The sequence below is a fragment of the Pelodiscus sinensis genome, chromosome 1 (genome assembly GCF_049634645.1).
Source record: "Pelodiscus sinensis isolate JC-2024 chromosome 1, ASM4963464v1, whole genome shotgun sequence".
NCBI lineage: Eukaryota > Metazoa > Chordata > Testudines > Trionychidae > Pelodiscus > Pelodiscus sinensis.
Genome location: NC_134711.1, coordinates 146,377,034 through 146,394,135, shown reverse-complemented (window position 1 = coordinate 146,394,135; position 17,102 = coordinate 146,377,034). Strand labels below are relative to the sequence as shown.

Genomic DNA, 17,102 nt, shown 5'->3' with positions numbered 1-17,102 from the left:
TGCCCCAATATTCCATATCCCTATTAAAGGAGCTGTCACTCTGTTCACTGCTTAAAAATATGTATACTCTTGTTTTACCAGATTGCAGCAAAGGAAGTCATTCATAGCATAAAAGAGGCTTGAACATAACCCTTTCCTCTCGTGTGTTTGTGTTTGGCTGTGGCTACAAACATGGAAGTGTTTGTTACCTAATAATCTGCAGATACCAGTTATGTCACAACTGATGAATAGTTGCTTTCCTGACATTTTCATGCAGGGCTTATATGCCTGGTAATGTGATACATATTAATAAGTACTTATAAATGGAAATTTGCTATGAAGGATTGTGGGGTTCACTTAAATAATGTAACGGAGGGAGGGGGAAAGGATCCCCAAAGGGAGATTTTTTTAAACATCCGTCTTGGATTTTTCTGCTATAGCAGCGTCTCTCTCTTCCTTGTGCAGTGAATTGGAATTTGGTGGGCTAATGTTATTTAAGTACCCGAATTCAGGGTCTTTCTTCTAAAGCAGTGTAAAGGTACAGTCTGACCTTTGTGAGAGCCACCTGGAGTCCCCCTGCCCACTTCCATACTTACTGTAAAGGTATAGGCTGGCATTTGTGACTCCCAGCTTGTTGGCAGCCACGCAGGTGTAGTTGCCATAGTGTTCTTCAGTGACATTGGCCACCATCAGGAGGGACTGGCTCCCCATGCTCTTGATCTCCAGGCCATTGGCGCTGTTTATCCTGAGAAGCAAAGAGAAGAGACGTGTAGTGCACTAAGAACAAGTAGCTCAGTGCCCATTATATGGAAGGAGAGGTGACAAGAGCAGGTGAGGAAAAAAGGAGAAAAAGCAAATTGAAGGTTAGTAAGTAAGTAGGTAGGTAGGTAGATATGGGTGGTAAAAGACAGCGGGATAAGAGAGAAGGGAATGAAGAAATGGGTTGGAGGAGCAGAATGTGAAAGTATGAAAGTAGTGGAAGAGCAAAGGCTGGGTGAAATTGACAGAAAGAAAAGAGGTGGATTAAAATGATAGTGTAAAATGGCAGCAGAGGAGAAGGAAACAAGAGATGCTACACCCATCTGACATCTTACAGTGCAATCACTGCATTTATTATGTGTTTCCCTGGGATAAAGGGTAGGGATACTGCCAATAATCAAAACCAAGTTCAACCAGGAGTTTATGGGATGGAGATAAAAGGTGTTTCTTAGAACATTAGCTACCATGTGCAAATGGACATGTTCTAAAATGGCAGTGTGGATAAGGCAACTGTACTTTAGCCTGTGCTACATGGTTGAATTGAAACCCTGCCGCATAAAACTCACTTTTTAACAAGTGTAAGGTGTGAATCCCATGGGAGAGGCAATATTAGGGTGTTATTCCCCTGCTTCACTTTCCCATGCTGACAGACAGCTGCAGTGGCTCAGGGTTGGGAAAGCTAGATCGAGCCAATTGACCATATTTGAATATGAATCCTGGTCATGGGTCATCAAAGAAGGTTGCACGTATGCTAAGAAGAAGGTCATACAGATGCAGAGAATGTTGCATATAAACAACCTTTTCCCTTAGAGTTCAGGGAAGCATGTTCTAGTTACCTTGATTGGAATTTGGCTGCAGCACTAGGACTAATACCATCTGCTCTTGTGCAAAGGTCATGAGATCTTTAATTAACATAAATGGTCAGTAGATCACCACAAAGACAATGTCTTAATCCCACACCATCATGCTGGTCCAGTATGGACTCAAAGGCAAGAGCACCATCCACTGAATCACCCCCAGTACTTCTTTCAGCATGCACAGTACATAAGCAGGGTTTTACTCAAGACCTGAGCAGGCCTGTCCTGCTCAGCTTGTATTAAGGAATAAGATAAGAGATTATCTTAACCTTATATAAGCTTGTGGATGATTTTGTATATGACATTAGGGGACCTAGGGGGAAATCTACTAAGCATTTGAAGGAGGCAGACTAAGGTAGAAGACAGACAATATGTTTACCTGGTGTCATCTCTGTACCACTCAAAATCAGGTGTGGGCATTGCTGATGCCTCACACTTGAGTAAGGCTTGTCGTCCTGTGGCAGCTTCATTGCTCTTCGATTCGGTGATAGTTGGAGGGTCTGCAGAAAAGGAACACATATTCATTTCATCATCTGTCAGGCAGAGAGAAGCAATAAATCTATTTTGGAGTTGAATGGGCACACAGAGACCTTTTGGGTGAGTAAAGAGACCTGCAGATAGCAGTTATGTCAAAACAGATGCACAGTTGCTTTCCTGACATTTTCTTGCTGGGCTTTCAGCATATTATAATGTGCCTGGTAATGCAATACATATTAATAAGTATTTATAAATGGAAACTTGTTATGAAAAGTTGTGGGGTTCACTTGAATAATTTACTGGGGTGGCGGAGGATCCATTAAGGGAGGGTTTTTTCCTAAACATCCTGCTTGGATTTTTCTGCTCCAGCAGCATATCTCTCTGCAACATACAGTGAAAAAAACCCACTTCCACTCCATTGGACACAGGGCACGAGATGAGTCATGAAATGAACAAATACCTTTCCATGGACCCGAAAGCCATACTACTAGGTTAGTTGCGGCTCTAAATGTTCAGTACTCTTGTTCTCTGCCAAAGAGCTGTATCCCTCCCTTTCAGCATTCTTCATATGAGCCATGCTCAACAGCTCTTCAAGAAAAACCATTTCAGGCATGTTGGCAGCTCATTCCTATGCTTCTAATCCTGATTTGCCATGTTTCCAGCTAAGGAATAATGAGCCAAGTAGTCCTGGTCACTGAACAAAGGGCAGTCTCCTCACTAAGACACAATCATGAGAAAAGATGTGGGGACCTGAGTGTATCCTGAAGAGGTCCTTAGATTAGACCTGATTCGATTATACTGTACAAGCAATTGCCCTGTATTTGTTAAATGCGCATATAGAGAATTCAGATGAGTGGGTTCTTTTCTGGCTTCTGCTCCCAGCTATTCCCTTCTCTGTGCCTCAATTTCCATATCTGTAAAACGGAGATAATTATAACGAACCTCTTCAGAGGGGGTATCATTATGTGAGATATAATTCATTCATATCTACAAAGTGCTTTGAGATCTGCAGATGGAAAGGGTTAGTGAAAAGCAAAGTCAAGGCTTAATGCACTTTACGGACTATGTGTACACCTAGGTGTTGCACAAAAATGAATGTTATGGCTCAGCGGCACCAGAACTGTAAGCTCATTGTGGGACCAATGGCCAAGAGAAAAAAGAGCAGCAAGTTTAGAAAACAGCTACAAGAGGGATACTAGGGGACTGTTAAATAGCGTTCTGTAATGTACTGAACTTTCTGGGCACCAATGAGTGAGCAATGCTGTCCTTCAGTGACTGAGTTCACAGAGAGACTATAGGCTTCACTGCTAGTACCAGCTCTCTTTTAGCTCATGTGAAAGAGGGCAATGTTTCTGCAGTTTAGGAACAAGGATTCTTATCCTGACTCTCCAGATGTTTGTGTATGATTTCTAGACTATATTATGACTATCTGTACTCCACAGCACATGGATTTGCCATAGCTCCTCCTATGGCTAAGAAAGATATCCTTCCTCCAGCATAGAATTAGAACACTAGAACTGGAAGGGACCTCGAGAGGTCATCAAGTCCAGTCCCCTGCCCTCACGGCAGGACCAAGCACCATCTAGACCATCCCTCATAGATGTCTATCTAACCTGCTCTTAAATATCTCCAGTGATGGAGATTCCACAACCCCCCTCGGCAATTTATTCCACCCTGAAAGTTAGGATGTTTTTCCTAATGTCCAACCTAAACCTCCCTTGCTGCAATTTAAGCCCATCACTTCTTGTTCAATCTTCAGAGGTTAAGGAGGACAATTTGCTCCCTCCTCCTTTTTTCACCCTTTTAGATACTTGAACAGTGCTATCATGTCTCTTCTCAGTCTTCTCCTTTCTAAACTAAATAAGCCCAATTCTTTCAGTTTTCTCTCATAGCTCATGTTCTCTAGACCTTTAATCATTTTTGTTGCTGCTCTCTGGACCTTCTCCAATTTCTCCACATCTTTCTTGAAATGTGGTGCCCAGAACTGTACACAGTACTCCAATTGAGGCCTTATCAGCACAGAGTAGAGCATGATGCAGATTGAACCCTTAGGTGGAAAGTATAGACAACTCAGCAGATCCTAGTTGCTCTCCTGAACTGAGGACAGAAGACCGGCCTGCCAGTACTTCAGACTTAGATCACTAGGTACTATTACTGCAAGTAGCATTTGCCTTAAAATAAAACCTTTACAAGAAATATAACCCCCAAGAACAAAATTCTTATCAGCCTGTACTACAACTCTCTCCCTGGTATTGAAGGCAGCTATTGAACATTGTACTCATCCCATTCAACTTCTAAGAGTTTCAAAAGCAAGTCTTTCTATCTTCAAGGAGTTTCAGGGGGTAGCCAAGTTAGTCTGTACAGGATAAACTTAAAAAAAAACAACAAATGGTCTGGTAGCACTTTATAGACTAACAAAAATGTAGATAGTATCATGAGCTTTCATGAACACGGCCCACTTTTTCAGATGACCGCAGTTTTCCAGTCATCTGAAGACTCCGGTCATCTGAAGAAGTGGGTTGTGCCCACGAAAGCTCATGATACTATCTACATGTTTTGTTAGTCTATAAAGTGCTACCCGACCATTTGTTGTTTTTTAAGTTTATCTTCAAGGAGTCCAGCACTGTCATGTATGTGAGCACAGTATTCTGTGTGCAAAATAAATAGTAGATCCATAACATGGATTGGGAAAGAGAATTTTATCCTGAATAATACTGACTAGGAATTGCCAATTGGTTCAGGTAAATTCATGACGGGCTTGTGTGACAAAAGCAGAATGCACATCTAACCTTCCCATAAGTCTGAGGGGCTACGTCTAGACTGGCAAGTTTTTCCACAAAAGCATCTGCTTTTGTGCAAAAACTTGCCAGCTGTCTACACTGGCCGCTTGATTTTGCGCAAAAGCACTGACGTTCTACTGTCCAAAATCAGTGCTTCTTGCGCAAATGCTTTGACGTTCCCATTCGGGCAAAAGCCCTTTTCCAGAAATGTTTTTGCGCAAGAGGGCCAGTGTAGACAGCTAAAAACTGTTTTGCACAAAAAAGCCCCGATGGTGAAAATGGCGATCGGCGCTTTCTTGTGCAAAACCGTGTCTAGATTGGCACGGACGCTTTTCCGCAAAAAGTGCTTTTGCGGAAAAGTGTCCGTGACAATCTAGATGCTCTTTTCCGCAAATGCTTTTAACGGAAAAACTTTTCCGTTAAAAGCATTTGCGGAAAATCATGCCAGTCTAGACGTAGCAAGGGTGTTTACACCCTGGGCTTTCGTTTGGCTCCCCCTCACCCATGGGGTCAGCTGTACCGGATTTGGATTCAAAGTTAGGAGGCAGTTAGATCTGAAGATTTTGATTCAAGCCCATCCTTATATCAAATAAGAACTGACCTGAAACGTCAATCCAAAAGAGGAAACAAATAAGAGAATGTTTTGAGGTTCAAAGAATGTTTTTCCTTTTGGTGATGGCTTGAATTGCCCTTGCTCCCTGCTATTTCAGGTTCTGTAGGGGCAAAGGACAGTTAGCAGCTTGTGAGGAGGCTTCTTCCCATGGTTTTTCCAACCTCAGATGAAATAAACATTTCTGCAATAATCTCTCTTCTGGGGGGGTTTCTGGCGTGACCCAAGAGTTGTGGATAAGCATCTCTGCTTTTGAATTATTATCCAAATAATCCCGGTGAGCTTTTGGAGGTTTGGCCATCATTTAAGAGCAGATTCTCATGAGAAACCTCCCTCTAAAACTGACAGCTGCCTTGATGTTGTGTGAAAATGAATAAGGAGCAAAGTCAGACTGCTTCTGTTTATGGCAATATTATGGAGCCCCGAAGCTTTGATATGGGGAAAAATCTGCAACCCCTGCTGCTTTGATCTCTCACACAATGGAAGTGTAAATGTTTTCTGCATGTATGGAGAGTGAGTCTTTAGGTGGTAATCTCATTAGGACTGATGCTATTTAATAGAAAAGGGCACCACATTTTAGAAACCAGAAGTGGAGATGGCAAGCACAGGACAATAACAAAAGATAAGAACACATAATGTCACATGCATTTGCCTGCAGATATGGGCACGGAGAGAAAGCGATTATTAAATATCACATATACTTATGCCTTTCCAATGCTTCATCCCTGCCTTTTCCCCACCTCCACTTCGTGCCTTACCCATCCTGTTCAGGCAACACCCTTAGTCCTTTCCTACTACTCTCTGTTTATGCAGGCTGTAGTGAATCAGCGAGGCTGCTTCCTGGATGGCTTGGGAAAGTTCATTTTTCCAGAATATTAAGGAATATTAAGCCTATATGGGCTGAAGGGAGCTCACCAGCCAGGTGTGAGAGGCATGCATGGAATGCAAGTACTTTCCCCTCACTCCCTTAGTGTCCAGGGAACGGGATGAAAGGCAAGCTGCGTCCTGGAGTGCAGGGATGGTGCCCCCTCCCCCTGCACGTGCCCAAAATGGCGCCTTTGCTTGTTATGGCAATGCAGTGACACCACCTTCCCATGAGGCCACTGATGATCTACTGTGGTCAATGCAGTGCAAGTGTAGACACTGAATGACCGATGAGGACTGTACCAGTCCTCCAGCAGCAGTCCCACAATGCCCAACACTAACTGCTCTGGTTTCAGTTGTGAACTCCAGGAGCTATAGAGATAGGCAGCCACTCCTTTCTTTAGAATCTTTTCATATTTTTGAAATGCTTTTTCCTGAGGAACCAGTCTAACAGCTCTCCCTTGATATGCACAACCACCCACTTTGATTTTCAGGAAGTCTTGGAACACTGGAGAAGTTCCAGAAGACTATATGAAAGCTAATGTTGTGCAGTCTTTAAAAAGAGTAAACTAGATGACCTGGGTAATTATAGACTTGTCAGCCTGGCATTGATTCCAGGCAAGACAATGGAGTGATTGATATGGAACTTGATTAATAAAGAACTTAAAGGAGGGTAATGTAATTAATGCAAATCAACAACAGGTCAATGGATAAAGTTTGCAGTTGACAAAAAAAAGGAGGAGTGCTAAATAATAAAGAAAACAAAGCTACTTATTCAGAGTGATCTGGATTGCTTAGTAAAATGTATTTATGCAAAAAAAAAGGTACTTTAATACAGCTAATGTATAAGTTCATCTCTTGGAACAAAGAATGTAGGCCACAGGTATAAGATGAGAGACTCTGTCCTGGGAGGCCATGAATCTGAAAACGATTTGGGGACAATGGTGGCTGAACAAGAGTTCCCAGTATGACCCTGTGACTGAAAAAGTGAATGTGATCCTTGGATGCATAAACAAGGGAATCTTGAGTAGGAACAGAGTGTCTAAATTACCATTTATAAGTACCTACATGGGGAACAAATATTTAATAATGGGACCTTTAATCTAGCAGAGAAGGGTATAAACATGATCCGGTGGCTGGAAGCTGAAGCTAGAATGGACCGAACTCAGACTGAAATAAGGTGTGCATTTGTAATGGTGAGCATAATTATCCACAGAAACAATTTACCAAGAATTATCACAGCCTATGTTTAAATTAAGGCTCTTCGGATTATTCTGAGGAAGTTCTATGGCTTGTATTACGCAGCAGGACAGACTAGATGATCACAATGGTCCTTCTGGCTGTAGAACCTATGCAGCTACAAGCACCACATGCACTTCTACTGGGAGTATATGGGAAGTACTAGATTATTGGGGCCGAGGGAAAAAAGGCTGTCTAGGTACAACTACAGATCAATTGTAGAAACATGGACATCTATGAGCAGTTTGCACAGGGGATCCAGCGAAAGGGATCTGGCAGGGACCAGTAGCAATGTCATGTGAAAGCAAAGGAATGGTTTCAAAGGATAGCAGTGTTAGTTTGTAACTTTAAAAACAATGCATGTCCTGTGTCACCAAAGGGTACGTCTACACGGCGGGCTAAAATCAAATTAAGCTATGCAACTTCATCTACGTTAACTGCATAGCTGAAGTTGAAGTCGGTTTTTCATGCTGTCTATACAGCAGGATGTCAAAGGAAGAAATAACAGGATTGCTGTGTAGACGCAATAACGTGAGTTATTTTGAAATAAGTGTGTAGAGTAGACATAGTCATAGAGACGAACACATTCTCTCTCTCGCTCATATATCATGAGCTTTCATGGGCAAAACCCACCTCTTCAGATGAGCTGGGGAAGAATAACAAAAATAAAGGAACTGTGGCAGGCATACCAGAAGGCTAGAGTGCAACAAATTATTTGGTGCTAAGCCACAAACCTCTTACTTTATAATGAGCTGAATGCCATACTTGGCAGAGATCCCACCAGAGCCTGACACACAGATCTCTGCTGTGAACAGGAAGAGACTGGGGAGAACTTGTGACTGGGAATTCCAGCTATGCTGTGAGCCAGGGTCTATTTGGGTATGTTTACACAGCAGGACTAAAGTTGAATTAAGATACGCAACTTCAGCTGCGTCAAGTGAGTCGCTGAAGTCGAAATAACTAAGCATGGCTTTTGGCGCTGTCTACACAGCAGGAAGTTGTAGGAAGAACACTCTTCGTTTGACTTCCCTTATTCCTCATGAAATGAGGGTTACAGGAGTCGGAGTAAGAAGTCCTCCAGCTCGACATTACTTCGAAATAATGGCTTGTAGTATAGCCGTGCACTTTGCTATTTCACAATAACGTAGGTTAATAGGAAAAACGCTGCTGTGTAGATATACCCTTTGAGACTCTACTGCCACCTACTCTGTTCTGGTAGCTGATGCTTGGTGAACTTGACACAAAGTAAGAAACTAAACCTGGAGTAAATGTGTGAATGCATTTTCCATTGCAGTGTTTAAATGGACAGATGGTGCCTGATCCCATCATAGTAGGACACAGATAGCAACTTTTCATTCATTTACTTGTACTAGAAGAGGTAGGGGTTGTATCCCTGACCACATTTGATTATAGCCATTGATGGCCCTGTCCGCCATGAACTTATTTAATTGTTTTTTGAAGCGAAGTATACTTTTGGCTTTCACAGACTCTGGCAACTAACATCACAGGTTGACTCTTTGCCTATTAATTTCATTAGGTAACTGGTAGTACTTGTATTATGAAAAGGGGGAATGCTTTCTTGTTACTTTCTCCACACCATTCATGATTTTATAGACCTTTATCATGTCCCCCCTTATTTATCTCTTTTCTAAGCTGAACAGTCCTAGTATTTTTAATCGCTCCTCACATGGAAGCTGTTCCACATCCCTCATCGCTTTTGTTGCCCTTTTCTTTACTTTTTCTTTATAATATATCATTTTGAGATGGGGCAATCAGAACTGCATGCACTATTCAAGGTTTGGGCATACCATGGAGTTATATAGTGACATTATGGTATTTTCTAATTATCTAACCCTTTCCTAATGGTTCCAAACATTCTCAGAGGGGTAGCCATGTTGGTCTATAACTTTAAAGCATCAACAAATAGTCCTGTAGCAATTTAGAGACTAACAAATATATATATATATATATATATATATATATATATATATATATATATATATATATATATATATAATTAGCTTTCATGGGCCAACCCCATTTCCTCACTCATCTGAGGAGGTGGATTTTGCCCACAAAACTCATGATACAACATATATGTTTTTGTTAGTCTCTAAGGTGCTACAGGACTACTCATGGTTCCTAATATTGTTAGCTCTTTTTGACTGCCACTGCATATTGAGCAGATTTTTCAGAGAACTAGCCACAATGACTCCAAGATCTTTCTTGAGTGGTAACAGCTAATTTAGCCCACATCATTTTGTATGTATAGTTGGCATTATGTTTTCCATTGAGCATTATTTGCGTTTATGAGCACTGAGTTTCATCTGCCATTTTGTTGCCCAGTCACCCAGTTTTGTGAAATCCCTTTGTAACTCTTTGCAGTCAGTTTTGATCTTAGCTATGTTGAGTAATTTTGTGTTATCTGCAATCCTTGCCACTTTACTGTTTACCTCCTTTTCCAAATAATGCATGAATATGTTGAATAGCAGTAGTCCTAATAGATAGCCTTGGGGGAGTTTACTATTTACCTGTCTACATTATGAAAAATTACCCATTTATTCCTATCCATTGTTTCCATTCTTTTACCAATTTCTTATCCATGAAAAAAACCTTCCCTCTTATCTCATGCCAGGGCCAGAGGGGTTAGCTCTCAACCAGGGGCAGACCTAGACCACTGCCCCTATTTTGATTCTGCACTAGGCACAGGAATGCGGCCGTCTAGGGCAGGATAGCTGCCAGCCTGGCCACCAAAAGCCACATGCGAACCCAGGAGCAGGTTTGCATGAAAATCAAGTTGGTCCAGTGAGACCCCCGACCCTGAGCCCTGAGCTTAGAACATAAGAACGGCCGTACTGGATCAGACCAAAGGTCCATCTAGCCAAGTAGCCTGTCTGCCAACAGCAGCCAACACCAGGTACCCCGGAGGGGATGGACCGAAGACAATGACCAAGCGATTTGTCACGTGCCATCCATCTCCAGCCTTCCACAAACAGAGGCCAGGGACACCGTTCCTACCCCCTGGCTAATACCACTCCATGAACCCAACCTCCATGAATTTATCTAACTTCTCTTTAAACTCTGTTATAGTTCTAGCCTTCACAGCCTCCTGTGGCAAGGAGTTCCACATGTTTCCTTTGCAAAGAAATAGAGCCCTGGCCATGAAGATGCCAGGATTTTCTCCTTTTCCTGCCATCACCATAGTATGGAAGCTCACCCCTGTCTGTTTCTAATGTACTCACAGTTCACAGTGACCCGGACTTGCTTGATGTCTGCCGAGGAAACCTCGTTGGCGGCTTTGCACTCGTACTTGCCCGATTGCTCTCGGGTGATCCCTAGGATTTCCAGGTACTCTTCCTCGCCTTCAAATTCTCTGCCTAGGAGGAGAAAAGGACACAGCAGGCTCTTGTTAGGTGGTGTGCATTGAATGGCCCTCTCTTTGGTTGTTACATGTGAATGATCATGGCACAAGTATTCATGACACCATGGCAGGTGGGAGCTACTTTGAGGCTATGCCAGCAAGAACAGCAGCATAGATTCTGGAGAACCAAAAGGAGGTTCTGGCCCAAACTGAGTCTTGTGGCCAGAATCCATTACATTCATGGAAGCAAAATCACCAACTTGCAGAGACAGAATTGGGTTAACAATTTATTTCACTACCAGGACTGGTCAGATTGATTATAATTGGCTTTGTGGTAGTTATGACCACCATACACTGGGACATATTTTACCTGTGGTGGTGGTGTTTTCGGTCTCTGAAAATGCAAACTTCCAACCCAAACTGACATTGACAAGACAAAGTGTCCTGGAAACACCTCCACATTGAGAAGTATGGACTGTTGGAAAGTAAAATTGATCCCCAGGGACCAATACTCACTGCAAACCCTAGCACTCCTGTGTATATATTATCTGACTTCTTTTTAACTATGTTCAAAAAACTGCTTTCAAACCTGAGTTAGAGAGGGAGCATGGAGTTAGAACTGGGGACTGGGAGTCAGGATATCTGAGCTCTGTCTGTGGCCCTGCCATTGTGGTCACTGTGTGACCTTGAGTGAGTCAGTTCACTACTCCATTCCTCAGTTTCTCCATTTGTAAACTGTGGCTAATACCTCCTCCCCCAAAAAAGGGTTGTGAGGTGAACTCCTAGAAAGAACATTGAGAGCCTTGCCTGAAAGGTGCAATAGAAGTGTTAGGTATTAGGATTGGCATAGTTACACCATCTCTCTGTAAATCAATCCGGGCCTCTCCCTAGAAGGATTATTCACACTGTTGGGTAGAACCATGGTGGGAGCATGTTTTCTATCTTAACAGGGTGCTAACCCTGCTTTGGAGCATGGCTGTAGCAGTCTTTGCAAAGTGGGTAGCACAGGCAAACTAACCCAAGGCAACCTCCCCATATCTAATCTCGCTTCTAAATCTTATGGGTGAGATTTTCAGACGAGCTCAGTGCCCAGAAGACGTTGTTATCAACGAAGGATGCGACCTTTTGAATATCTGGCCTTTTCATTGAAGTGTCTGAAATGGATGTGAGGTCTTTTCAGAGCCTGACACCATCTGTCAGCGGGCAGCTCTTTTAAACATCCGTGCCTGACTTCCTAGGTGTGTTTCAAATACGGTCTGTGTGGACTGGTCATTAGTCCCTGGCTCACAAAGTCTTGCATGGCAGGAGTAGCCTCATGCTCAGGGGCTCTAGTTCCAGTGATATTCCCTAGAGTGGCAGAACCATCCCAATGGACAGGCATATGTTTCCCATGACACATTAGCCAAAGTGACGTAGCCTGATCAGATTAGCCATGCATGTTGGAGGGTGAGTACAGGGCACCAGCCAGATTGTTTGTTTTATATCAAGGATACAGCTTTGGGGACCCATACATCTCTGCTCAGGCCTCTGTCCCTTGCACTACCACTCTTATTACTTGGTTTTCCTGCAGCCATCAGAATCCCCCAATGGGTAAAATAGTCCCCAGACATGGCAACTCAGTATTAAAAGAGGCACTGCCACTCCACATATGATGAAGGGACTCTTTGAAAGCAGGTAAGTTTTCTTCTTTTATTGAGAGACAGAAGACCCAAAACCTAGATCCAAATGCTTCCAGGTTTCTGATAAATTCGAACTTAACCACTGTGTCCTAAACCATTATCTGCTCTGGTGTAGGTCTGCATTTCATTTTCAGGACTTACTAGCATGGATGCAGAAAGGGCTAGCGCTTGCAAGATGCCCTGCTTTTTTGCAGGGCAGTGTACACCATTAGGTAAAGAGGGAATGCAATCCACCCTACCGCACTGCAGGAGTCATTGGGACTCTGCTCATCATCAGGCCCACTGATGGCAGGGTGGGGAAGAGGCAGTTGTCCAAGGCTCAGGGCTGCTGCTGTGGCTTCTGAGGACTTGCAGAGGGGCACCGAATGCTGGCTGTTGCAACCCTGCTCCCTCTACCTGAGGCCCCACCCCTTCCAACACCCAGCACCACCGCCCCCATCTTACCTCAGGGCCCAGCAAGTCTGTCAGCCCCCCTGCTCACCATTCCCAACAGTGCACAGGTGAAGAAGTTAGGAATAGCATTCCAGTGGCAAGGCCCTGCGGGTGGAATTTTCACAAGTGGTCGCCATTGACCTAAGTCTGCTCTCATTGACCTGAATGGGAACTTTACCTCTGCCTTCAATCGCAGCAGTGTTAGGCCAATGCTAAAGGGTGTCTGAAAATCCCATCTAGAATCAAAATGCACTTCATTTATCACAGTGCTGGCAGGTCCCGACTATTAGGTGCTGAGCAGGAACATTAATCTGCTACCCCAGCAAATCTTAATAAACCAATAATTAAAAAATAATTTGCCAGGGCACAGTTGCTTTGCTGTCATCTTGTTGGCTTAATGGGCTGGGCCCATTTTTTATCCAAGGTGCTGGAGGGGATGCTGAGGAGGTGCTTATCAAAGGCTGCCACCAAACCAAAGGGATGGTTGTGGGGAAGTTTTCCTAGCCTCTGAAAGATGCTGCCTTTTTGGGTGCTGCTAAACCTACCTGCTGGTCACCACATAGATGTGGGGCTCTGAAAAATATTCTGAAAGAAAATATTTTGCTAGGTTTCCCAAAGAATGAAACGGTTCCTCACAATTTTTCTCTCTGTAACACACACACACACACACATCCAGAAGGAACAAAGAGCCATCACACACACACACACACACACACACACACACACCCCAGAAGGAACAAAGAGCTATCACACAAACACACACACACACACACACACACACACACACACACACACACACACACACACACCCCCAGAAGGAACAAAGAGCCATCAACAAGCTCAGGAGAGCTTTCAGGAACAACACATAATCCTTTCCAGCAAAGTGGAGATGAAAATCTACCTGGCCCTTCATTCTGTCTTCCTATAGCACACACATGTCTGGGGGATGGGTTTCACACACTCCTTGGGGGGAATATTTTATGGGCACTCCTTGCTAAGTTTTGCCAGTTCTATCAGTGCCTTCTCCCTCTCTGTCAGTTTCATCTATGAGTGGCCATGTTTTCTTCCTTAAACTTAATTACTCTGAACGGCGTAAACTGAAATGCCTACCAGGGCAGAACCTTTTTAAAAAGAGCATTTCCGTAAAGTGCCATGTCATATCACTGGAATGAGAGATAGCAAGACACAGCCCAGCACCATAAGAGGATGTCAGGTTCTGGTCTCTTGCACACAGCGACCTTGGCTGCCTGACAGGGAGAAGCCATCCTCTTAATTCCAACCTATCAAAGTTGTTGGAGAGTCTCTCTCCGAGGCAGAAGCAACTGATGTCAGTGAAAGGGAGAAAATCTAGAAAGAGTCACGCTGAGGAGAAAGCACTGGCAGGAAGTTTAGGATTGTTACAATTGATGTTAAAAGTAGCGGAAGGGGGTAAGTGCGGATGCTATCCAGAGGCGTGGGTTGGCAACATGCATGCTGTGTTAAGAGAACGGTGGAAATGCCAGCATCTGACAGGCATCAAGTCCACTCTCATTAGGACGGGATGTTTCCCTACAGTGTATTCTCCCAGGGGTGAAATCTTGACCTTGTTAAAGTTAATGGTACAACTCACCCGTCTCACACCGGTTCAGGATTAAATGTGCCCAGTGATGGGATTGCCACCACTTCCCTCGGCGAGGCTATTCCAAAGACAAACAACGTTCAGTCCTTTCATCCCAGGAGCCCTAGTTCTATCCCTTTGTCTGAACCTAAGCAACTCTTCTCCCCTTGGGGATTATTAGCCACGTCAGAAATTGAGAGGTAACTGGTAGGTTCCCACAGCCTCCATAGGCTAAGCCAAGCTGTGCCTATGTTGTTGCACTTATAATCTGTCCTCATAAACATGGAACAGCAGCCACTTCTGCTGGCCAGCTTCAGGCAACGCTTCCTATCATGCAGACTGGTGTGAGAGAGAGGCGGGGGTAGGGGTGAGCTGGCAGGCATAACAATCAAACCAAGGTGGAAAGAATTGGAGAGTGCCAGGTGCCTGGAGTAGCTGGGAGCTGGTGGAGGCCCTTCTCTGTGGGTAGATTCTGCTTTGATGTGTGAACATGGAAGTCTTTGAAAGTGCCCTCGCCTTAGCCATGTGTGCTCCCTTCTGGCTTCCAAGTTGCACCTGCTTCAGCACCCCAGCTACACAACAACAGTCTGCTTACAGACCGCATCACCACACTTGTGAGAGTACACAAATCGAATAGGGATGTGAAGGTTTAACCAGTGTAGTCATGCACATATCTTACTTACGCATACTAAAAGCTTCTCATTTCCACACACTTTACCAGTTGTTTCACAGACTCACTCTCTCTCTCTCAAACACACACACACACACGCACAAAATCTAGGTATACACAGAGTATTCACACAACATCCATATCTGACTGAACTCAGCGTGCTTGCTAATCTAACAATATTCTGTGAAGCTGTGTCTACACTATCTGGTTATTTCAAAATAAGTTATTTTGAAATAAAAACTCCCAAAATATTATTTCGAAATAGCATGTCCACACTACAGCGAAGCCTCAAAATTAGTCCAAGACAGCCTCCCTGAATGTGGATGCGCTACCTTGACTTCAGCCCCAGAAAGCACCTGGGAGTAATTATTTTGAATGACTCTGGGGAGTAGTTATTTTAAAATAACAGCATCCACACTAACCGTATTTTGACACAGGCATACTCATAGAATGGGGGGTTATTATTTCAAAATAACAAGCCCATTATTTCAAAATAATTTTGAAATGATGGGTTTGCTGTGTGGGTGCTCACATTATTTCAAACTCTGCCCTGAGGTAGATCCATGATGTTGTAAGCCAGGCAACAAACTCACCAAACTGTGCTCCAAATGTCTTTGGAGGGTGGACAACAGGCTTCCCCCCCTCTAGCTGCTGCCAAAGCATGGAAGGCCTGAGTAATTCCTTCGTTATGATGCCAGTCAATACAGGTTGAACCTCTGTGGCCCGTGATTCTCTGGTCTAGCAACATCCATGGTCTGCAAGAACCATGGATGTTGCTGGACTAGAGAGCCCCTGCACATAGGTTGCCAACAGCAGAGAGCAAAGCCAACCAGTAGGGCTGGTGGGGCAGTGGAGCTGGCCAGGCTGGGAAGCCAGCAGGGGTGCCTGATCTCATGGGAGAAGGGGTGGGGAGGTGGCCAAGCCTGCAGCTGGCAGGGCCAGGAAGGCGGAGGGCTGCAAGCTCCCACTGGGCTGCCAGGGGATCTCCTGGGGCTGCCAGAGTTTGCAGGGCTGCAGAGTCCACAGGGCTACACAGCCTGGGGGCCAGGGCAGCAGTGGCAAGTAGTTGTGAAGAGGAGCCGAGCACATAGACTGGCGACCCCCACCCCCATGCCTTCCCTGGTCCAGAACACTCCCTCATCCCGGACTGGTCAGGTCCTGAGGGAGCCAGACCAGGGAGGTCCAACCTGTATTCACTACAGTCAGGGCTTCCCTGGTATTAGTGTTCATACAACACACATGTTTAGCTGTGTACTGTAACAGGCATGCCTTGGTTTACCAGGTATTGGACCCTCACATTTCCAAAGACACATCAGCCATTTTGTGATCTGTTTAGTGCAGCCTGTACAAGAGCAGGCACATACACTGTGCTCTCTCTCCCCCAGACCTGCCTTTTGTTCTTTTGTTTTATTGTGTTTGTAAACTAAAATAAAGTTAGTTCTTGCAGAAAGTATCTGTTTGTATTTTGTGTATGGAAAAACATTACAGGAACCCTGCTGCTTTGTTTATTTTCTTCAAACCCCTTTTGTAGTTGAGAGGCAGGGAGAGCAGAAGGGGCTCTAGGATGATGTTGGGCACCTTTTACCTAAAACAAGATGCAGGGGGGGAGGGAGGGAAGAAGGGGGATAAAAAGATTTCACATCAAAAGATGCCATTTGAAGATTTTCGTGGCAACTTCCAATGCTGAATTGAGGTTTCTGTTCTCTCTGCACTTTTCATTTATTGTCTGAGGTCTCACTCATCCGGCTCCCTTCCCCCCTCTGCACCTTACATTCCCCAGGAACATACTTCTGAAAAA

General features: G+C 44.2%; 1 protein-coding gene across 11 annotated transcripts in view; it reads right to left on the bottom strand.

Annotated features, from left to right (window-relative positions):
• LSAMP (limbic system associated membrane protein) overlaps nt 1-17,102 on the bottom strand; it is a 1,540,275-nt gene that overhangs the window by 109,778 nt on the left and 1,413,395 nt on the right. For all 11 annotated transcript variants that reach the window (XM_075906335.1, XM_075906328.1, XM_075906364.1 and 8 more), the window contains 3 exons: nt 10,808-10,942; nt 1,975-2,095; nt 576-724 (listed from right to left, as the gene is read on the bottom strand). In XM_075906335.1, coding sequence (XP_075762450.1) covers nt 576-724; nt 1,975-2,095; nt 10,808-10,942 — 405 coding nt within the window. The remainder of the gene's footprint in view (nt 1-575; nt 725-1,974; nt 2,096-10,807; nt 10,943-17,102) is intronic.